The following is a 23,175-nucleotide window of genomic DNA, read 5'->3' as shown; positions in this document are numbered from 1 at the left end:
ATTTCCATAAGCTTTATACTTATATCAACAACAAAGGAAAATAAACTGATCACATATCTAGTGGGAATTGTTAAGAAGAAGATTAATGTAAAGAGGTGAGCAAAGAGATTCTTTCACCTGAAACCATCTACTCATACAAAAAGGTAAAACAACAAATCAAGATCAAGCGACTAACTTCTTGTAATCAGCTTTCTCTACTTGCAAAACAATGATCATAGAGGCTTTGGTAACTAAGGAACTAACAAGTGTGAGGAGCTTTTGATCTTTTATGAACCCAAATCAAAGACTTTGTTCTTCTTACAAAGACGATTATTCGTGTTTAGGAACAAACCGTTTAAAAGCTCAGATGATGATGACTCTGATGAATTCCCGTTTCCATCTTCATCAAAGAACCCATTTTCCGCATTTTCTTTCCTCAACTTGCGCTCTTCGACGATGGATTCTTCAGTACCAGCACAGATATTCCGTTTCCCTTGCCTTAAGGGTCTATCCGCAACTATAAACTTGCTTCCATCTCGGACACGTTCAGAAAATCCAGCCCAAACTGAACAAAAACAATGCATTTTAAAAGCAAGCAACGACTAGAATAGTCACATCTCATGATTTAACAGAGTTACTATTCTCCATAAGTTTGCTTTCTAACAAAGTTTCTTACAATCTTAATCCAAAAAAAAACTAAAGAGAGAGAAAAGTACCCCCAAAATGATGCAAGACGATAGAAGCAGCAACGGTGACATTCAAGGAGGCAGTGCCACAGCCATACTGAGGAATGTACACAAAGAAGTCACATATCTCATACTCTTTGGCTGATAAACCTGATCGCTACCCAAAAAAAATCCCAAAACTTTCACATTTTAGTAATGATAATAGATTCACTAAGCCTCACATAACGTCACACTCACACCAATGTTTGATGTTCCTATTGATAGATTATTACCTCATTACCAAGAAGAAAAGCAGTGCTTCTTTTGAAAGGATGTTCATTGACCGCAGAAGCTCCATCTGCAATCTCGACTCCACATATATCGCAATCTTTCTCATCCTTTTTTTTTAAGTAAACCAAACACACAGCAACAAAATATACACAAAAAGTTTCATAATTTTGGAATCCGGTAATGATAAAAAAAAAAACCATAAAGTTCCCAACTTTATTTGTGGGTGATTGTGAAATCAGACCTTGAGGTAGTTCCGAGCTTCGATGAGGGAGTGAAAGTGGCGGAAACGGACGTGAGAAGCTGAGCCATGGCTTCCGAAGGCGTTGAAGTCACGGCGGGCGACGAGGATCAGCTCCGTGACACCGAAATGCCGTCGCGCTACGAGCTAGTGTTCCGACGTTGTGACGCTTTGCTATGTTGTGAACAACCACGTAGCTCTCAAACCCCACCATCCTCCTCCTCCTCCTATTCTTCGTCTTCTCTCTCCCCAGTGAGGGTTTTTCTTTAAAACCAAAATGAAGAACCTTTGATAGATAACCGGAAATGATTAATTTGGTTATAGGTTAACCGGGTTTATGGCAATTAATGAATGAATTTCTTGATCAGTTAGACTAATTGATGATGAATAATAAGATCAGTTTAAAGCTTAATGGACTGGTTAACGGTTTTTTTAACTAGGGTTTGCCTATCTTAGGAAATCAATCTGAGATAACCGGTTTTGTAGGGATTAGATTTGAAATTACAATTCTGATTGGTCAAGACATGTTTCGACGTCAATACCGGGACATGTTTGTTGGATTCAGTTCTCAGGGTACTTGAAAGAGTATCCCATCAAATGTATCTATGTACTCTCCAAAGCAGATGACAGTGCAAGATTGGCTTCTGAAACCATTAAACCAGACATGACCAATTTTTGGATTAGATTTCTTAGTAAATCAAATATAGCAATACTACAGCATAATGTTGGATTTTAACTTATAACCCCTTTGAACAAAAAAAAAAAAAAAAAAAAAGCTTATAACCCTTTCATATTACATATTTTTTTAACAAGAGAGAATTCAAGCCCAAGCATGACCATGGCCATTCTCTAATCCCTTTAGTTTCTTCTTTCTTTTCCTCTCTGTTTTCGTATCCAAACGTGCCTCCATGCGTTTCGCTTGCTGCCATCTTATCTCCATTAGCTTCGCCTTTGCATCTCTGAAAGGAGCATCAGATCTTTATGCCATCATTTGCTGTTACAAAAGAAAACCACCGGTTCAATGCTTTTCTTTATTTTTTTCCAGTGTTGCAAACCGCACCATTATGATACCAAATGAATAGTTAGTTTACCTTCAAAAACCATACAAACATTATTTTTCTCATTAGCTCAATAGCAGATGCACATTAGTATGATGTTTTTTTTTTATTAGTTGTCAATAATTCTTTTTAGAAATTTATCTTAGAAATACTTTGGCATTATGGTGTTGAGTGGTGAGCATTGGATTAAAGAAAAAATGAACAAAATTTCATTAGAGAAATTTATAAATAAAAATACGAATTTTAAATCATCTTGTGCTTATCGAAGTCTTAAAATAAAATATTTTTTTAACAAAACTTGACATACATGAGAAAAATATGTCTATAATTTAACAAAAAACTACAATTTAATTGGTACAAAAAAATGAAAAAGGACTTCATCATAATCATTTTCTTAAAATGTAGTCATCAATTAAAACCAATATGTTCTAACTATTATATTGAATATATATAAATTTATAATATTATAATGTGAAACAAATTTTCAATTAAACCCGATTAATTTCCAATTAAGTTGTTACGGGTTAGGTCTTCACCGACCGTACGATCTTAGCATCTAAGAGTATGATTAATGAGGAATTTTTAGGGAGAAGTTTTTAGCGAGATATAAGAACCCGTCATTTAACTTTTAACTAAAACAGTTACGAAACACACCCTAAGAAGTCTCCATTAATCATCCTCTAATGGATTGACACTGAAAAAATACACACAACGATGCAATTGTTTACTGATATTATATGATGGGAGGTATGGGCAAGATAATAACACGTCAGTTCTAAACAAAAAGAATAAAAATCACACGTAATGCGAAATGCGAGCCAAGGGTGGTTAGTTAAGATGTGTGGTCGAGAGTAAGTGAGTAGGTTTGTAACTTTGTATACAATGTGTTGTGGCTTTTTAATAAACGTGTTGAAGGTTTTCTATAAATTCAAGAATCTCTTTCTATGTGAATATACCATATAAACACATCTTCTTTGCTCTTTATATCCACCAATTATGGGATCTATTTCGGGAATGGAGTTCGAATCTTCACCATCTCCAACTCCAGTTCATGTAATGCTCGTGTCGTTCCAAGGACAAGGCCACGTCAACCCTCTCCTTCGTCTCGGCAAGCTCATTGCCTCGAAGGGAGCACTCGTCACCTTCGTCACCACTGAGCTTTGGGGCAAGAAAATGAGACAAGCCAACAAGATCGTCGACGGAGAGCTTAAAACGGTTGGTTCCGGTTCACTACGGTTTGAGTTCTTCGACGAAGAGTGGGCAGATGACGATGACCGGAGATGCGATTTCCTTCTATACATCTCGCACCTCGAACAAGTCGGGAAAAAAGAAGTGTCGAAGCTCGTGAGGAGATACGAGGAAGCGAACGAGCCCGTGACGTGTCTTATCAATAACCCGTTTATCCCATGGGTCTGCCACGTGGCGGAAGAGTTCAACATTCCTTGCGCAGTTCTCTGGGTCCAGTCATGCGCTTGTTTATCCGCTTATTACCATTACCAAAACGGCACCATTTGTTTCCCGACGGAGACAGAGCCCGACCTCGACGTTGAGCTTCCTTGCGTCCCACGCTTGAAGCACGACGAGATCCCTAGCTTCCTCCATCCTTCTTCGCGGTTCGCCGGATTCCGACAAGCGATTCTCGGACAGTTCGAGAATCTGAGCAAGTCCTTTTGCGTCCTCGTCGACTCCTTCGACGCTTTGGAACGAGAAGTGGTCGACTACATGTCGAATCTCTGTCCGATCAAAACCGTTGGACCGCTTTTCAAAGTGGCTAAGACGGTGACCTCTGAGGTAAGCGGTGACATCTGCAAACCGGCGGATCGATGCCTCGAGTGGCTAGACTCGAGGCCTCGATCGTCGGTTGTGTACATCTCGTTCGGGACGGTTGCTTATCTGAAGCAAGAACAGATCGAGGAGATTGCCCACGGAGTCTTGAAAGCGGGTTTATCGTTCTTGTGGGTGTTTAGACCTCCACCGCATGATCTGAAGGTAGAGAGTCATGTCTTGCCGCAAGAATTAAAAGAAGAGTGTGGGAGAGGTAACGGGAAGATTGTGGATTGGTGTCCGCAAGAGCAAGTGTTAGCTCATCCTTCGGTGGCGTGTTTCGTCACTCACTGTGGATGGAACTCGACGATGGAGGCGTTGTCTTTGGGAGTTCCGGTGGTTTGTTGTCCGCAATGGGGAGATCAAGTAACCGACGCGGTTTATCTAATTGATGTTTTTAAGACGGGAGTGAGGCTTGGCCGGGGAGCGACGGAGGAGAGGGTCGTGCCGAGGGAAGAAGTGGCGGAGAAGCTTTTGGAAGCGACGGTTGGGGAGAAGGCGGAGGAGTTGAGGAAGAATGCTTTGAAGTGGAAGGCGGAGGCGGAAGCGGCGGTGGCTCCCGGGGGGTCGTCGGATAAGAATTTCCGTGAGTTTGTGGAGAAGTTAGGTGTGGGAGCATCCAAGGTTAAGGAGAACAGACATTAAAACCAAAGTGTCATTGTGTTTTATTTTTATTTGAATTTTGCATTATTAGTGTTTCATACTTTCATCTCATTCTTGGCAGTGTTCAAAAGTTTATTTGTTCTGTATTTGGTTTCTATTTTGCATTATTAGTGAGTGTTTCATACTTTCATTTCAGTCTTGGCAGTGTTCAAAAGTTTATTTGTTCTGTATTTGGTTTCTATTTTGCATTATTAGTGAGTGTTTCATACTTTCATCGCACGTCAAGGGTGAAATTGTTCATCAATACACATAAATTCATATTCATCGTAAATTTACTACAAATAGAAACTAAGGGTTATTTGTGAAATAACCAAAAAAAAAACTAAAATTAGTTTTTAAGAGAGAGAGAGAGTAGAGAGAGATATTTGTACTCCATATGTTAGTAATATTTGTCCTTCTCTTTTTGCTTATATGTATCGATTATTTTTTTCTACCGACAAACGTTGGCATCGATACTTAGTAATATTATATTATTAATATTAGAAACTATTAGTAATAGAAACATGGAAATATTAAGTAATAAGTGTACTGAAAATAAGATTATAATCAATAAATCTTAAAAGGAGATGTCTACCACAACAACCAAATGAAAATAAATGATTCGATTACCCTAAATTTTTGTTTTGACGCAAGAGTTATATATTCCTTGCCCAATCCACTCCGATTGGAATTGACTAAGCGGGTAATTTTTTCACATCCATAGGAGTTCGTCTATGTTTCTGCTTTACGAATATGATATTTTCTAGACATTTTTAATAATATCAAGTGTTATTCATGTTTTGGCATTTTTAATTTCTGGGGTTTTATCTCCAATTACGAAGGGGCCGGAGAAACTTTCTAGTTATGAATCAGGTATATAACCGATCGGGGATGCTTGGTTACAATTTAGAATCCGTTATTGTATGTTTGCTCTAGTTTTTGTTGTTTTTGATGTTGAAACCGTTTCTCTGTATCTGTGGGCAATGAGTTTCGATGTACTAGGGATATCCGCTTTTATAAAAGCTTTCATTTTCGTGCTTATCCTAATTCTTGGTTTAGTTTATGCATGGCGAAAAGGAGCGTTGGAATGGTCTTAGTTCGTTTCCTGAATACTTGTACAATAACAATAAAAAGAAAGTAAAAAAAAAACCATTGAAACAATTAGGGTAAAAATATATTTTTACCCTTTAATAAAACTTATTTTGGTCATATTTTTCATTGGTGGCTATTTTTGTGACCAAAACTAAAAAATGGCTAATCTAAAGATTCTCTTAAAATATTGATGTTATAGATTTTAATCAGTGCGTTTATTTTAAAATTAAAATATAGCTTAAGATTTAAAACTATAAGCTGTATAATATTTTTTAGAAAACAAAAAAATACACATTATGACAAAAAAATAAAATAAATACAAATGTCTATTGTTTCTTAATTCGTGTGAAAAAACTCAAAACATCAATATTTCAAATACATGCGTTCCAGTGTTCCACAACTACGTCCATTGCTGTTAGCTTCATCAACTGTTGTTCGTACTCCTAGCCCCCTTCCTGATCGATTGCATTGGCCTGGAAACCCCTGCTTTATGTGAGCACAATTGGAATGACTCTGTGCCTCTGTAGTCTAAGCATCACTCTCACATTCCTCGGTCAAGAATCGCTTGGCATAACGTTGGACCTTCTCTTTGTTTGTGAGAATGTTGCATTCTTCCCTATTGGAATGGGTCCCGTTTGCTGCGTCTTGACGTCTGAAATCTTCCCACTACGGCTACAAGCAAAGGCCTCTGGTGCTTGGGGCGGTGTCTGCAGCGGTCTAATGGCCGTGTCCTTCCTGTCCAATGAGCCTTCTTCATCTTCTCCCTCCTTCCTGTCTGCGCTCTAGGTAACTAGAGCATATAGAGTTTGATGTCTTCTGCGCAAAGATCAAAGAGCTCAGAGCACAGGTAATACATATTCTGGATAACTATGTTTTTTGCAGCATTTTGATTTGCACATTTGTAGATACCAACCAAACTTATTTATCCGCATAAAATTACAGCATCAAAAACATTTTCACAAAAAAAAAAAGACCGTCTTAAATAAGTTGGGACTAGAGTATGACTTTGTTAAATGAAACACAACTACAATTCTTTCAACATATGACCTTAAAATTACGATCTAGAGATCCATACAGAGGTAAGAGAGAATCGATCCAGCTCTCCTTATCGTCCTCTCGCTCACTTTCCATTTCTCTATCAACACCTTCTTGATGTGCGAACAGCTCGAGACGACTGTAGCCACTCCCGCCGAAGTGATCCCTGGACAGTAAACCATGTGGGAAGTCTCCAGCAGTTTGCATTTGTTTACAAGATGGTTCAGACCATTGTCTGTCACATAGTGGCAATGGGACAAGACCAAGTCTTTCAGCATTGGACATCCATCTCCAAGCTCAGACAACGACGCGTCTCCAACTTTCTGAATTTGAGATCAAACCCAAGCATGAGATGTCAATAACAACAGACAAACACACAAACACACACGCTTTTGTCTTGTAAGGGGTTTGGTTTACCTGAAGTACACTAATATCTAGGTGAGTGAGTTGAGGACAGCCTTTGGCGATAGCTGTGATTCCAACATCTCCAATTAGATGACAACCACTTACGTTTAGTTGTTGTAAAAAGGAGCAACCTTTTCCAACGGCAACTAATGCTGCATCTCCAACTCTGGATATAAAACCAAACGATTTACCTTATGTCCCGGTACTATTAAGAAACAAAATTCAAAAAAAGGAGTTGCAGGACTTACTTATCGCAAAACCGGAGACTAAGCTCGGTTAGTGATTTACAATTCTTTCCAATGGCTATGACACCTTTGTTTCCAACCTACAAACAAACAAAAAAGAGTTTGTATGTCTATAGAATAGGAGAAACCATGGAGAAGAGAATGTGAAGATTATCTGCCTCGTAGCATCTGCGGATATGGAGTTTCTTGAGGTTGCGACAGCCTTTAGCAATACTGCACATAGCAGTGTCTCCAATGCCTGCGCAGTCTACTAAGTGAAGCGTCTCAAGGGACTTACACCCTTTTCCAATTTGGTAAAGAGCCGAATTACCAATCCTTTGGCAATATAACAAATATAACTCAGTGAGGCGCCTGCAGCATACATCCCCCGAGAAAAAGAACGGTTTAGTCAATGAGTTTGTCACCAAGAATAAGAAAATTGAGAAAGAAAACGCACGGGCAAGATTTTCCAACTGCCTCTAGTCCACGAGTACCAATGTTGTGACATCCATTAATCTCTATACGTGTAAGCTCCTTGCAGCCATGAGCAATAGCTTCTAAACCATCGCAGCTCACAAAGTAGCAGTCGCTTAGAGTGAGATCTTTCAGATTCTTACACCCTTTACCAATAGACTTCATTCCCCTGGAAACAACAAATTAAAAAAAAAAGCATATAAGCATATCATAGAGATTAGATTATGCTAAAAAGGAGTAAAGATTGCACTAACTTGTCAGTAAACTGCTGAAAGCTATACAAAGCCAACATCTCCAACGAGACACAAAAGTCTCCCACCACGGAAAACGCAGCATCCGTCACGTTGACACACTGAAGCTTAAGACTCTTCAAACGTCTGCATCCCTTCACCACCGCCACCACTCCTTTATCATGGATGCATTCGGAATCAAGAAACAGCACCTCGAGAAGCTTGCAGTGAGAGCCAACCGCTTCCAGAGATAGATCCGTTACTTTCGCCGAGGCAGCAACGCCGATTGACTTCAAGGACTTGGCGCAGCCAAGAACAAGATCGATAACTCCAACGTCGGTCAAGCCTTCGCAGAACCGGAGGTTGAGCTCTTCGAGATGCTTGCAGAACTTTCCAACAGCTGATAAGCCTTGATCCCCAACAAAGCAACCCTTAAAGAACCACAACAATCATAAGCGTATGAGATCAATTTTTACATCTGCCTTGAGAATGGGAACTAACCTGTAGATCGAGAGATCTGAGGGAAGTGCATATCTGAGCAAGGGAACGCAAACCGAAGCTGGAAACGTTCGGGCACCAAATCAAGCTCAAGTTCTCAATCCGTGGAAAGCCGTTGGCGAGAGCGATCACGCCCGCATCAGTCAAGCTGCAAGACTCAGCGTTCTCAGCTCCTCCAGAACGCGTCTTATTACTCAGTTTCTGACGTTTACTCGACGAAGGCGACGATGATGACGACGACGACTTGTTACTCCCACGCTTCCTTTTCTGCATATATACAGACCAATGATTCTCTCTTAATCAATCCTTACTAGATCAATCGAATCGAATAAAGCCCTAATTTCAATCCCAATTCCAAATCTAGATCCACAGAGAAAATTTTGCATGCGATCGGATTCACAAGAAATGCCCCGATTCGATGAGAGGAAGTGAGACATACGAGAGGAGGAGGAGGAGGGGGGAGGGCGAGGGAGAGACGCTCGTCGACGTGGATGGAGGTGATGTGGAGGAAGCGGCGAGAGAGGAGGGTGACGATGGTGTCGGGGGAGAAAGAGGCGCCGATGCGGAGAGTGGTGCGGCTGAAACGCTCGAGGCTGAGCCATCGTTTGCAGACGAGGGAGCAGGCGTCGCGGGTGGGTTTCGAATCGAGTCGCTGGAAGATCTCGAGGATGAGTTCGTCGGGCAAGCCATTGTTTATCAGATCACGACCTCTCATGTTCCCACAGCTAACTAGAGAGAGAGCGAGAGAATAGTTTTTGGGTATGTTAATACGTTTCAGTCGTGACAAGTTAAAACTTAATAAAAGAAAAAAAAACTTGATATAATATTTTTTTTTTTTTTTTTTTGGTTCAGAAATGGTTCTCTCTCTCTTGATGCATCCACCTCCATGATGCTTTTCCCATTAGGTTTCTAGAGACTGTTTTTTTTTTTTTTGGAGAAACCACTGACTCTGCTTTGTACTCTGTTTTCATGGATCAATACTGACATTTAAGCATGGTAGGATTCATAGGTTCAAAGGTGTTTTTTTTTCTTGAGAGCTTCCACTTTAACAAACTAAGTTAGAGTTGTTTTATGTTGTAAAAGAGAAACTATGAAAACAAAGATTTGTAGAAAACAGAGTAAAGAGAGAACGCATCTCCCCTCGCATGGAATAGAGCTCACATGCCGAGTGAACTGACTTGGAAGACCCATTAACCGTAGGCGATCGGAGCATTATAATAGCAAACATCATTAATTGGTGGAAACTCTTTAAATATTGTGCGTGCTGTGCCCCAATCTTCTCCTTCTTTCTTTACTTTTCAATCTTTATATTCTCTGTTTTAGACAAATATCTGTTTTCTTTTACCGTTTTGGTTTTGACTTCAAACAATTTCTATCTTGGTGTGTTGGGATTGAAGCTCTCTTAATGTGACGCCGCCTTTGAGCCTATGGTTCTTAACAAATTGGTATGGTTATGTGCTTTTCTGGTTCTCTCAGACCAAAATCATGTTTTGTCAAGAAGAAAGTGGAAGTTCAAGTTTTGGAGGATGTGTATTTATGCAAGGAGAAACTTGTGGGTTTTTTTTCTACTTGAGTTTTCATTACTTGAAAGACACATGGTGAAATACTGAAGCCATCGGAAAAAAAATAAAAATCTCCGGAAACTAAACCCAAACATAAAAAACTATAACCCAAACAAACGGGTCTTGTACAAACATCGACTAAACTCTTACATTCTTTCAAAAACCCAGAAATTAAACATCAATAGATAACAAAACAAAGACTTAATTGCCTATGACAAGTCGGGAAACTTACTACGAACTGAGCAAGCGAGCACGCGTTCGTCATGAAGAGCAGAGACCTCATCTGAACCTCATGTTCAAGATGACAACACCAGACCACGGAAACCTCATCTGAACCTCCTGTTCACGATGAGAACAACCAAACCACAACTCCATAACCCAAACATAAAACCAGGGGGAAAACAACACACAAGAAATTCCATCTTCAATCGCCCCTTCATAGGGAGAAACTTGTGGTTTATGCGGAGATTCTAGGTACAAGTGAAACTTTAGAGGTGACTAATATTATAAGAAAACTAGGTTTAATACCCAAAAAACATAAATTCACTAACTATCCAAATATGGTAAAGTCGATTACATATGGTGTTTTAAACTTTGTTGTTATTCCAGTCCAGAAACTTATAAGATTCATTGAACTAGGGGACACCTTAGAACATTAATCAAACATGTCTTTTATGGTTTTTTGAGTATCAGCAAGTCTAGAGGAAGTTGCAAGTCATGTTTTCTGTTTAATCAGGACATGCAGTTTTCAGCGGTTTTGAAGTTTTTCATGTTCTCTTGTTGCATGTTTATTTTAATTGTTAGCTATCAATTCTTGTGGATATGGCAGTCTACAGTTGGTTGATCATTAGAGAACATGAAATTACATGATGGCTATTTTCAAGGAGTCTAATGGGATTGTATTCTAGCTGTAGTCTGAAAATGTTTTGATGAAACAGGTGGTGTAACATTCTGCTTGACCTTGTTGCACCAAACGTTTTACAACATATCATCATATACTAAAATTTATTCCAAGTTGAAATTTATACTTTGCTTGATCTTGTTGCACCAAAGGTTTAACCACATCATCATATACTAAATCTCCAAACATATTTCAGATACACTCACAACTGTAAATCATATAAAGTTGGGGTTCTGTGTATAGTTATAAATCCCATCACTGAAGCATCATCTATGGACTTTTTCAGTTGTCACCTTGCCTCAGAATACGCAATATTGTCAGGAAGAGATTGAGGATGTCCAAGTAGAGAGCCACTGATGCGAGGATGTATTCGTCATACGTGAAACGCTTGATAAGGTTGTCGGTATCATAGACTATGTATCCACAGAAGACCAATGCGCTGATTCCTCCATATATGGCAACTGAGGTCGGGCCAAGAGGGAAGAACATCTGCAATATTATTATGATAACAAAACAAAATTAAGCCTTTTTTCTTTTTAACATGTGTGTGGAACTTGGGGTGTTTTGTCTTGTTCCTAAGAGACAGACCTGCATGAAGCTGGTCACTACAAGAATGATGAGGCTGGTGAAGAGAATGGGTCCAAGGAAGCTGAAGTCTTTTCCCTTCTTTGCAGCCCAGAAAGTGTATGCGGTTAGAGATCCAACCACGGACAGTGTCAATATCAAAGCTTCAAGGACAATTCTTCCTTCGGTCATAGCACAACTGACACCAACGGTGAAGCTCAAAGAGATAGTGAAGAGGGAAAGGAGGATGAGGTTAACAGGATGCTTCTGGTGGTAAACGTGCAGAGGCCAGATCACTGCAAATATTCACCTCCAAGTAATCAATCAATCAACATGAACAATCAAAATCTTAACGTATTGTGCTCATACAGCTCATCAACATCAACCTGCCTATCCACACTTTAACCATGCTCAATCAAACCTCAAAGTGAAACTGAATCATACAAGGGCATTCAAGAGAAGCCCCATCTGTAATCTCAACATCACCAGATCAAACCTTAACGAATTCTAATTAACAAATGCAGAGAAACGAGATCTAGAGTTTAACAGCAGAGAACTACGCACAGACGAAGGGGATGATGCAGAGGAAGAGAAGAAGGCCTGGAGATCCGGTCAAGACATCGTTGACTGGAGGATTAAGGACAACGACGGCGGAGATAAGCGTGGTGAGGAGGAGCTGAGCCGAGAGAATCCCGTAGACCTTGCGGATGAAACCCCATCGGAGCTGATTCTCGCCGTAGCTTAGCCCCGGGTAAAGCGTCGCCTCGCCGCCTCCCATCTCCAGATCGATATCCTTCCCGGCGGCGCGATCTACGCTGCTCATGCCCACGCTCGCGTATCCGTACGGTTTCTCCATGGCTCAGAGCTGATTCCGGTGTGAACGGTTTTCGATGACTTTTCTGAACAAAAAAAAAAGGAAAAATTCTGGAGCCGAGTTATTTTCATTTCATCTCATGCGACAAGGTGATGTACACGTGGCGAAATGAACGGTCACGATTTGTTATGATAACGTGTTGTATGTCTGTCTACGTCGCTGTCAGCTTTAGATGGAAGAAGAAAGAGAAGAGAGGAAGAGGAACCTTCTGAATTTTTTTTATAGTTTTATGATAATCAACCATCGATATTTTAATAGTGTACCTAATTTTAGTTATGCTAATCCCCTCCAAGAAGTTAAGAATAAGTTGATACAGTGGCGGAGCCACACTGTACGAGAGGGGGGCATTTGCCCCCAACAACTTTTTAAAATTGCATGTAAATTACTGAATAAATTAATACACCCCCATTGTTTTGATCAAATATACGTTTGATCCATTGACTAATTTTACTCGTGCTTCCAACAAAAAAATTATCTGCCTCCGCCCTTGAGTTGATAAAAGCGAATGGTGGTGATTAGGTTATACAAATTGGATGATCACACTGCAAGAAAACAGAGCAAATACCAACAAAAAAAAAAGATTCCGATAACAAAATAGTTGTGAAGTAGTGATAACTTTCTGATGAATAATTCTATCAGTTTTTCTGACAAAATAATGTTAATGGATGTTTTAAACCATTTTCGACATAATTTTCTATTGGATTTGAGCTAATTTCCCGCAAGATCAGATCAATTAATTTAAAATTTTCTAATAAAATTGATTTAATTATTCTTTCATATTCGAGATGCTTCTCATTATATATCAAATCACTATACTTTTTTTTTTTTGCTGTTGTAACATTTATTTGATATTTTGATTTCAAACTTAGCTAACAAAAAAATCAGAGACATCCATTGATATACAATTCATTTATAAATATGAAATACCATAAATGACTTAACAAAATAATTGAATTTTTAAAGATTGTTCTTTTCTACAGAGAATTTTACTCGGATGTCAAAAATAAAAATAAAAACAGAGAATTTTACTCGTTAAAATAAATTATTGTGTTTATCTAATAACTCTCAATGAAACTCCAAACATCATAACTTTTACCTGAATGGTAACATCTAACAATGTATATATATACATATATATTTTGTTTGAATCTTTATAATAGTGTGTCATTTATTTTAATAGTCGCTACATGATGACTTTTTTTTTGGTGTAAGCTACATGATGACTCTGTTGCATTTCTACCAGCAAAACGAAACTTATCCCCTATGTAATTTTTGCATGTCTCTTCTCTTCATGTGAGTTTCGCCATTGTTTACGGTCATGCGATGAGTGGTTACAATCCACATAAGGACGGTAACTATAGCCATCTCTTCAAGTGAGTTTCGCCTTTGAATTCTGCAATCTCGATAATGGTTTCCATCTTTTGGTTGGTATTTAAAATGTTATAAAGTTTGAAGTAGTATATGATTTACATGATCTAGAAATTGATTCTGAAAACTTTTATATAGGATAAGAAAGAGAGGGTGCTTAGTTTTCAATTTTGGACATGAAGTTATAGTATTTAGAAAAATTACAGAATAAAATATGGTTACCAAAATCTCCCATTATGGTTTGTGACTAGGATCTTCAAAATATAACAGTAGAGAAAAATATAATGTATAATATTTTTTTCTCTCGAGTGACCAGGAGGTTGTGAATTCGTAGATCTAAAGTATGTATCTCTAGGCCAACACACAAATTACGTAATTCTTTTGGAGTACATTTATTCCAACGCGACTTAACACATGATTTCCAAAACTGATAAATGTTAATCCAAACATTTATTCATTCCCAACGCCCAACTTGAACTCGTTGGTCAATATGTGGGATCGGGTTTGGCGTTTCAAAAGCTGACAAAAATAAATACTTCAACTGCATATCCCCTGTGTATTAAGCGAGAATCACTTTTAAAATTTACCTTAAAAATTTATTGGCAAAGAATGTGACGTGGTGACATGGCTTCACGAGAAGTTTTTATTTAGTAAAACGCTTAGGTGTCACGCAGAGAACGTTTCTCACCAAAACTGTGAATTTAATGCGTTCACACTAACATTCATTTAAAAAAAACTTCATACCATCTATATTTTTCTCAACGAACACTTTTACGTGATAAACCTTCAGCTTCCAGTTTGATTAGTTCATTTATCAATCCTCTCAATATTATCATAGCATCAATAAATATTTCTTATTCTTCTATACGTTTCTATTAAAAACGGTAACTCATCTGATCTATCGACATTAAGTCGACAGATCCGTAGAGACGACAAAGCAATGAAATTTTATTACGATGCCAAGTGTTAATGAAAGAACCCTTTTCTCCATACTTGCTTTCATGCATTTAGCAGCACTCACGGTTTTGAGAACCGCCTCTCATTGCTGAAAGAAGACCTTGAAAATCTATTTCTAGATAAATGTGTCGTACTCGGTTTTGTTACTGTTCGATGAAGTGATCTCTGTTTCAAAGAGACTGAATCACTGTAAATCGTCTTTGCTTAGTGTATTAGTGTTCTCCGAGCAAGCAATATAAGCATGCGAGTGTCACCACCTTCGCTGCGCATGAGAATTCTGCATTAGACGACTTTGAAGATGAGAAGAAACTTCCAGGAACGAACCACCAGAGTCTCACGTGCTGGTTGCATCTGAAACAACCTTTACAATCTAGAGGGTTAAATAACCTTCAATTTCTTTTATTATGCAACTATGTTTTCTGAATTTAAAGGAGCTATACTTTTTTTTTATTTCACACAGTTATTGTTTTGTTTATAATATGTTATTGATCCACTTTTTTCGATTTTATTTGTTAAACCCCTAAGTCCATAACTACTACAAAGTGATAGGCAAAATATAAAAAAAATTCCAAAGCTTCTTCTCAAAATTGCAAACACCATATATTAAATTTTAATATTAGTGAACCCATTATAAAAATTCTCTGGTTTCGCCCATGATAATTATCATACCTTTAATTCTATCTAACTATCGCTTTAAATATACATTATGTTATACATAATTATAATATATAATTTCAATATTGATATAGACACATCTTATGCCGCGCAAAGGGCGGATTAGTAATATATTCTTATATAGTTAAAGCTTCATGTGCGTTTTGCCTTTGTTGACAATCATACGATTTATATAACTTTTTCCTCGTACAACAATAAACAAAAATAACAATATTCTTATTAATGTTGCCTACTACTTATGTGGACGCTTTCTGAAGCATCTCACTCACAATAACAATTTCCTTTTTTTTTGTTGTTTTAAGGTGACAATCAACGAATCAAAGATAGTGCACACTTTGACATCACAATGAGAATCACGAAGAGCCGAGCACACTTTGTTACAAATTACGTCGTCATGCTTATGATTATTCTGCTTCTCTTCGAGTTCAACACGGTGGTTGCCAGGGGTGGTGGTGGTGGTCACGGTGGCGGTGGTGGTGCTCACGGCGGAGGAAGGGGTCACGGCGGAGGAAGGGGTCACGGCGGAGGAGGTGAAGGTCGTGGTGGGCATGGAGAAGGCGGGCGAGGGATCGGAGGGGCAGGCGGTATGGTTCATCGACCACGACCATTGACAAGGAGTGGAGATTCTGCACTAAACCCTTTTGCGGGTGTATCTTTGACTATTCTACTGATCATCGTTTTTCTATTTAACCAGAGCTTAACATGTGTCTTCGCCATCAAGGAATTTTTAGGAATTGATTTTGTTAGGTAAGCTGTGTGATCGTTAGTTTTAAGAAGATTTGTCTTTTGACTCTTTGTGTTTGTTTAGACACGTGAAGAACAATTAGTAAGAAAAAGATGTTTCCTTTGTTTTAGAAAATATATTTTTGCAAATACGCTTTTGCTAGTTCCTAAAATTAGATAAATCTTATATATCGCTTACCAGATAAATTTAATAAACATTACCCCCGGAAATTTCTGTTACAGTTCGCATTATTTTAGTTTAAATCTTATTCGACACTCCAAACATAATAAACATATGATACGAAACCGTGGAAGGAGTAATGACTCTTCCTCATGTAGCTTTAACAACGGTCTTGATACTCCCAGCGTCGCCAGTAATTTTATCGTACCGGAGGAATAAATTGGCGATGATCAAGGCAGCCGTGTTAGCAACCATGTCTTTGGCTGCACACTGTTTGTTCGACTCGCTCGGCGTACCGGTTTGTGGACCATTAGACCAGAACAGATAATTCAGCAGCTTGGACCCGGTCTGACCTACAAACCGATCCGGTTTAAATTCCTCCGGATCTTCAAATATGTTAGCGTCTCTCATCACCAGCGGCTGGTAACCACAGAGAAGCTCTCCTTTCTTGACCTCGTAAACGGCGTCGTGCGAGCTTATCTTGAAATCACCCCTCGCGCGTGCGTACTGTAACGGAACCGGCGGATTCAAACGCAGCGTTTCGTAAACCACGGACTTAACCAGCTCCATTTCGTTAACCGTCCGGAAATTCAGAACCGAACCAGACCCGCAAACCTTCCTCACCTCGGTCCTCAGCCTCTCCTGGAGACCGGAAGTATCTCCCGCGATTCTCCCGATCAGAGACGGTAAAAAGACGGAAAAGCCCCCGTACGCGTTGAAGCCCAACACGAAGATGAGATTATGAACCGTCTCGTCCCGGGTCAACCCGTACTCCTCATCACCCAACCGGATAACGTCTCCGGCGTTTTCGCTGATGAAGTTGTAAAGCTTCTGGTAATCTCCGGCGACTAGGAAGAAAGGGTAAGCCCAGGAGTGGAGGAAGATCTCTTCGAAGGGCTGAAGAATGCCGATCTTGGTCGTGGGGATGACCTGAATCGCGAGCCATTTGTCAAGCATCTTCCAACCGTTCTCGGCGATGTCCGGCGATACGGAAGGGTTTGCGCCGGTGAGAGCGGTGGAGAGGAAGTTGAAGATACAGCGTTGGAGACCGATGAGGTAAGAAGCGCCGTCGTCGTTTTTTGAAATGTCGGATTCTACGGTTTCCCAGAACGTGTCGAGGTTTGAGAGAAGCTCTCGTAGCCATACCTCCGAGCTTCGTTTTAGTATCTCCATGGCGAAGCTTTTGACCTGACATGATTAAACCTTTTTTTTTTTTACAAATGATTGAAAAGGTTTTGACTTTTGAAAATATTAATATTTTTATACTACAATTCAAAAGGTTTTGACTTCTCACACGAATAAGTAAATAACTAGGGTGGAAAAAATAAATTTGATTCAAACTCTTGTTCGTCTTAATTTGATCTGAATAATTCAGATATACGTAATTTTACAGAGTAAAGAAAATAATAATATGTCTATTCGTAACAACTGAAACCAATCATAAATACTTATATCAAACAAATATGTGTGCTTTTGTTCCATTCTATGCATATTTATACATGTATTATTATGTTTATATAATTGTTACAATTTTTACAATCTAGTTATTAGATTTAAAAAATAATAATTTCACATTTTTAAAATGAAATATTATTGTCAAAAAAATTAAATTTTATTATTTTTATTAAAAAATATTTAAACAGATCAAACCGAATAGCTTGTCAAATATACGATTTTTTTAAATATTCAAACATCGACTATAGGAATGGCTATAAATCAAATCAAATCTAAAATTAATGATTTATACAAAATGAATAATTCCAAATTTTGGATATTCGATTTGTATCTGCCCCTATAAATAATAGCCTAAATTAAATGGTATGTTGAATCAGAAATAAACACAATAACTCGATATTAAAGGGAATGCTTGAAATATCCCAACTTAAATTTTTTATATATATAATTTTGTTTCTATGCATTTTATGTAACAAGACATCAAACATACTCTCTTTTTTGCTCTTTTCACTTTTGTTTATATCATCAATTGTAAATGACTTACATAAACTTGTTATATTGTGTTTGGAAAAGCGAAAACACTAAACAAGCAAAACACTTGTTTAAAAATAGATTATTAATGATGTAAATGATTAGTTTACCAGTTTTAGACTTGTATTTATATCCTAGAAAACTTGATTTTTTTTTGTTGTTAATTATAGAAAGTTTTTCTAAACGTAAAAAGAATACCGTTCCTAACAGATTGACATTTTGCTTATACAACCAGATTTAAATCACTAATTACTTCAAAAAATTTAGTTAGTTTCAGTTATACTAGCTAGTTAGATTAGGTTAAATCTCGTAGCTCGATTTCAACGGTTGTATATAGCAATTAGCAAACAGCAACGTACTGTATGTACATACAAACCTTCGCGTGCTTTGGCTCGGTGGTGTCAAGATAAACTCCTACACGAATGCCGCCGTAGAAATCGAGGCTAGGTCGAAAATCTCCGATGAGAACATCTCTTTTATCAACAAAATCCATGTCGAATAGATAGCTAAAAGACTTGACGTCGAGGACGGCGACTATATTAGGATTGACATTACCTAAGAAAGGAAACGACGGAGGGATATTTGTACGGAACACTGTGCTCTTGTACTTCTCTGATCTTGACTTGAAAAACTTATCCGGTCCTTGGAACCAGAAGTAATCTAAACGGTCCGATAACGGTCCCACCAACGGCAAACCGTACGATCCCGGCATCTTACGGATGGGAAGCTGAGACGGTGGCGGTGATGATTGTTGCGATGTTAGGGATGTTGAGGATGGTGGTGGAGGGGGCAGGGAAGCAGAAGCCATTGTTCTCAAGAATATCTTTTTCGACCTTACAATTTTTTTGGAGATGTCTTTTCTTTTTATTTGTGTGTATGGAGTTGTAGATATCGTGGGAGATAAATAAACAAAGCGAACATAAATAGTTATGGATTTTCGTCTGAATTGTTTGTTACGTTTGCGTTTGTAAATAAATATATAAATAATTTTAAATAGCTTTTTATTTTTTTCTTATAGCATCTCCAATCATAACAAATAATTTTTTTCTCAAAACAATAAAATAACTTTTTACTAAATGTGATTAACTATGCTATTTTAAAATAAATAAAACTGTATTAATACTCGTTATATTTTAAAAATATTTATGTTTTGGTGTTTTCACACATATTAAAAAATATATAATTTTTTAAAATATATCAAATTTTAGTTACAAAATATTTAGTTTTGGAATTAACTATTTCTCATAATTGTTAGTTAATATGAAATAAAAATATAATCAAAGTTTAAAATTTATCATTATTACTTAATAAAAATGTACAGAAAATAAAAACTATATTTTAGAAAATATTTTTTTAAAACAATTTTCATGAGCTTTTCAAACTTATGTGTTAAAACCTCTTTCTAGCTTTTTTTTTTCTTAATCATTTTTATTATTTTAATCGTTAGAAAACCATGCTAAATATTCCACCGGAGACTGAAGATGTTCTTGATGATGTGAAAGAAAGGATCAACGTTTGTCGAAAACAAAAAAGAAAAGATAAATATAAACGTATTTCGAAAATGTGAGTTTTTATTTTATTTTTTCATATGAACGCAAACATATAATTATATTTGAAACTAGCGGAGACATCGACGCCTAGAACTTCGCTTGTTCCAAAAACTATGCATCTACGATTACATTATGAGTAAGGGACTTGAAGTTGATGAGAAAATTGTTGGTCCAAATTTTAAAAGAAAGTGAAAAATCAGTGAAAAATTAGCGATCACATGTATGTGATACATATGTGATAGCTACGTTGTAGAAAGAGACAATTGAAAAAGATCAGTGTGTGTTGTACCTGTGTCGACTTGGAAGTTGTTACAACGTAAATATCTTTCTTCGAAATAAGAATCAAGAAACACATGTCTATCCTTACTCTAACCACCCATCACTGTTTACTACAGCGCTTCATTATTGGGTCAACATACATACTCAGGAGACTACGCAATTTTATGTCTGAAAGAAAGAAACAATCTTTTTTCATTTTGCAAAACCTTTTTTCACTGAAAGGATAGGATATAAATCAGAAAATTGATGCAAAGGCCGGCGATTAAGGTAACCCCGGAGAAACAGAGCCGGTGGACTACAACTAAGTCTTGAGAGACATATAAGCTCACACATGAGAAGCATGATGAAAACAAAAACTATTACAACTCATCATATCTCTGCTCAGTCTCAGCTGGGCGATATTTAAACAAAAGCACTTAAAAATCGCGAATTTGAGACATTTCTTGATAAGATGGAAATTTGTGATATGCCTCAGTGTTAGATTTTGAAACATTGGCTTATGGCATCAAATTTTCTAGAAACAATTAAGGGCATATTTTTCTAGCTAGTTTCATCTATTTAATCTCAAGTAACAAAAATATAAATGAAATGCTTAAAGGTTAAAAGTTTTATGATAGTTAGAATAAAGAAGACAAGAATACATTATATACTCATGGTTTCATACTTAAGCAACCATAATAGTATATAATCATTTTTAATTATCAAAATACAGTAAAATAAAAAAAGATCGGTTGTGTTATATAAAAAAATTGTTTGATTTGGCTATTTTATACTTGTTAATGTGTATCACATAAAATATTAATGTTCTACTCGTTTATTTATTTTAATAGATCTGGTTAAAAGTTTTTAATTTAATAGTTTATTCAATTTTTCTTTTTTTTTTAAAACAAAAACTAGTTTGTTTAGTAATCCCTTATATATTAATTGAAAAACATTACAACATTATTTTGTAGCCACGTGTCACCATAAGAATAAAATTCAGAATTCTTAGAGAAATAGGTTGGTCTATCTTAACTTATATTATATTTTTTTATTAAACTAACTATTAAATTGATAAATAGTGTACAAAAAAATATTCTCGCACTTTCCTTAAATAAAAGCTACATAATTGTCTAATATGATTGCGTATACATGACAACTAATGATTATGAATAATAAATATTTGATAATAAATTTTGTATCTTAGCTCTTTTTTGTTTAATTGTATATTAAAATATATTAAACAACTACATTAACCATATAATAAAAAATTAAATTTTTTTATATGCTATATTTTGAATTTTTAAAACGACTATAAATTATTAAAAATGTTTAATGTCTCACACTAAAATTTTGTGATCAATGGTTTAACTTTTTTTTGGTAATAACAAGATACAAATGATAATAAATCGTATGAATATGAAGTCTCATTTACTAGACATTCATATTATATAATAATATAGTTTAAAATTAAACTATATAATATAGAATAATACTTAAATATGATAATTTCTAAATTTGTATTGAAAAACTATTAAAACCTTAATATTTTAATTTTGAAATTTGCATTAAAAAATCGCACATTAGAAATTTTGCGTTTATCATATGAGTATGAATTCTCAATAATAAATATTTATATTAAAATATACTGTATATCTATGTCCATGTCATTGAAATTTAGTTATATACCATATAAAATAAATAAAATGATTGTTTTGATTTATTTACCAAAAACGTATCGTAAATAACAAGATGTACTGTTTTGATTTATGTCTTTACTCTAATTTAATTATATACATAATAAGTAAATGAATAAAAATAAATAATAATAGATAAAAATTAGTTTTATATATACATTGTGCGGGTCTTAATTACGAAACATTTATAACTAAGTGTAGGCATTTTATTTTAATTCGCCTATGGCAGCTCAAATTGTTGGCACAACACTGGTGATATGCATGCTTTAACTTGAAACTTAGCAAAACAATGCTTTAACTTGAAAGTGAGGGAGGAGGAGATGTTACAGCTATATTCCATACTAGGTTAAGATCTGCGCCTTGCGCAGAATCAACATTATATATATAAATTATTTTATATATTAAATATTTTTTACATATTTTGAAATAATTAATATATATTAAATAATTAAAGTTCAGTAACTATTAAATATATAATAAAATTGGTGCGAACATATAAATCAATTTTATTAATCCAAAAAATATTTTTTTTTATATTTGATAGGATATGTAATTAAATTTAAATGATACTAACATAGAAAATATATTTTAGTATATTTTTAATATTATGTCTATTAAATGATGATTTCTACTCATATAGTTTTTTGATCATTTATATCTTTTATAGAAAAAAAATTAAATTACTGATAAAAAAATTTTCATTGTGGGATTAATAGTTTTAGTAATTTATAATTTAAAAAAAAAAATAAGTTGTCAATGATCGTTCAAAACTTTTATCAAAAAAATTGTTCAAAGTAAATTTTGAAACTAAAATATTGTATTTTATATGGTTTATAGTTTAATTTAAAACGATATATATATTAATCTTAATAATTAATTAAATTAGAATTTTTACTTATATAATTTTCGTAATCATTTGTATTTTGTCATAACAAATTTTTTAAACCATGGATCATAAAATTTGAACGTGAGACTTTTAACGATTTTAGTTATTTATAGCCGTTTGTAAAAATTTAAAATATAACATATACATAAAAATCTAAATTTTTATTATATGGTTATTGTGGTTGTTTAATTTATTTAATAGATTAAAATTAAACAAATATGATAGAAGATACACTATTTTTTATCAAATCTTTATTATTCAAAATCATTAATTGCCATATATACTTTAGCCACATTAGGATATTCCGTAAATTTTATTTAAGGAAATAATAAAGTACA

General features: G+C 35.9%; 5 protein-coding genes and 1 pseudogene across 5 annotated transcripts; 2 read left to right on the top strand and 4 right to left on the bottom strand.

Moving 5' to 3' along the window:
- Positions 1–82: 82 nt before the first annotated feature.
- LOC106445813 lies at positions 83–1,904 on the bottom strand (annotated as a pseudogene).
- Positions 1,905–3,084: 1,180 nt separating this feature from the next.
- Positions 3,085–4,888, top strand: LOC106445811 (UDP-glycosyltransferase 84A1-like). The gene has a single exon (XM_013887452.3). It carries the CDS (start codon positions 3,228–3,230, stop codon positions 4,698–4,700), a length of 1,473 nt encoding a protein of 490 aa, XP_013742906.2. The 5' UTR covers positions 3,085–3,227; the 3' UTR covers positions 4,701–4,888.
- A 1,805-nt stretch (positions 4,889–6,693) lies between these two features.
- LOC106401790 (F-box/LRR-repeat protein 4-like) lies at positions 6,694–9,439 on the bottom strand. Its single transcript, XM_013842379.3, has 8 exons — positions 9,095–9,439; positions 8,659–8,922; positions 8,182–8,588; positions 7,911–8,096; positions 7,633–7,825; positions 7,478–7,554; positions 7,242–7,395; positions 6,694–7,147 (listed from the first exon to the last, which is right to left on the bottom strand). The coding sequence occupies exons 1-8, from the start codon at positions 9,368–9,370 to the stop codon at positions 6,851–6,853; spliced, it is 1,854 nt and encodes a 617-aa protein (XP_013697833.1). The 5' UTR covers positions 9,371–9,439; the 3' UTR covers positions 6,694–6,850.
- Positions 9,440–11,208: 1,769 nt separating this feature from the next.
- On the bottom strand, positions 11,209–12,782 carry LOC106445809 (BI1-like protein). Its single transcript, XM_013887450.3, has 3 exons — positions 12,247–12,782; positions 11,707–11,978; positions 11,209–11,607 (listed from the first exon to the last, which is right to left on the bottom strand). The coding sequence occupies exons 1-3, from the start codon at positions 12,536–12,538 to the stop codon at positions 11,401–11,403; spliced, it is 771 nt and encodes a 256-aa protein (XP_013742904.1). The 5' UTR covers positions 12,539–12,782; the 3' UTR covers positions 11,209–11,400.
- A 385-nt stretch (positions 12,783–13,167) lies between these two features.
- On the top strand, positions 13,168–16,403 carry LOC106398831 (putative glycine-rich cell wall structural protein 1). The gene has a single exon (XM_048762856.1). The coding sequence runs from the start codon at positions 15,903–15,905 to the stop codon at positions 16,305–16,307; it is 405 nt and encodes a 134-aa protein (XP_048618813.1). The 5' UTR covers positions 13,168–15,902; the 3' UTR covers positions 16,308–16,403.
- Positions 16,404–16,468: 65 nt separating this feature from the next.
- On the bottom strand, positions 16,469–19,387 carry LOC106401118 (linolenate hydroperoxide lyase, chloroplastic). Its single transcript, XM_013841562.3, has 2 exons — positions 18,823–19,387; positions 16,469–17,648 (listed from the first exon to the last, which is right to left on the bottom strand). Exons 1-2 carry the CDS (start codon positions 19,252–19,254, stop codon positions 16,611–16,613), a joined length of 1,470 nt encoding a protein of 489 aa, XP_013697016.1. The 5' UTR covers positions 19,255–19,387; the 3' UTR covers positions 16,469–16,610.
- Between the last annotated feature and the right edge of the window lie 3,788 nt (positions 19,388–23,175).

Source organism: Brassica napus, chromosome C7 (assembly GCF_020379485.1).
Source record: "Brassica napus cultivar Da-Ae chromosome C7, Da-Ae, whole genome shotgun sequence".
Taxonomy (NCBI): Eukaryota; Viridiplantae; Streptophyta; class Magnoliopsida; order Brassicales; family Brassicaceae; genus Brassica; species Brassica napus.
Note: the sequence above shows the minus strand (reverse complement) of the source record. Positions and strands in the feature narration are given on the sequence as shown.

Excerpts from the sequence above, each read along its gene's own strand:
- LOC106445809 (XM_013887450.3), bottom strand. The coding sequence starts at position 12,538 with ATGGAGAAACCGTACGGATACGCGAGCGTGGGCATGAGCAGCGTAGAT. Across the intron at positions 11,979-12,246 it reads CTGCATCATCCCCTTCGTCT|TGATCTGGCCTCTGCACGTT; the intron begins GTGCGTAGTTCT and ends GAATATTTGCAG. Across the intron at positions 11,608-11,706 it reads TAGTGACCAGCTTCATGCAG|ATGTTCTTCCCTCTTGGCCC; the intron begins GTCTGTCTCTTA and ends ATAATATTGCAG.
- LOC106401118 (XM_013841562.3), bottom strand. The coding sequence starts at position 19,254 with ATGGCTTCTGCTTCCCTGCCCCCTCCACCACCATCCTCAACATCCCTA. Across the intron at positions 17,649-18,822 it reads CCGAGCCAAAGCACGCGAAG|GTCAAAAGCTTCGCCATGGA; the intron begins GTTTGTATGTAC and ends TAATCATGTCAG.
- LOC106445811 (XM_013887452.3), top strand. The coding sequence starts at position 3,228 with ATGGGATCTATTTCGGGAATGGAGTTCGAATCTTCACCATCTCCAACT.
- LOC106401790 (XM_013842379.3), bottom strand. The coding sequence starts at position 9,370 with ATGAGAGGTCGTGATCTGATAAACAATGGCTTGCCCGACGAACTCATC. Across the intron at positions 8,923-9,094 it reads CCCCTCCTCCTCCTCCTCTC|AAAAGGAAGCGTGGGAGTAA; the intron begins GTATGTCTCACT and ends GTATATATGCAG. Across the intron at positions 8,097-8,181 it reads TTTCAGCAGTTTACTGACAA|GGGAATGAAGTCTATTGGTA; the intron begins GTTAGTGCAATC and ends TGTTGTTTCCAG.
- LOC106398831 (XM_048762856.1), top strand. The coding sequence starts at position 15,903 with ATGAGAATCACGAAGAGCCGAGCACACTTTGTTACAAATTACGTCGTC.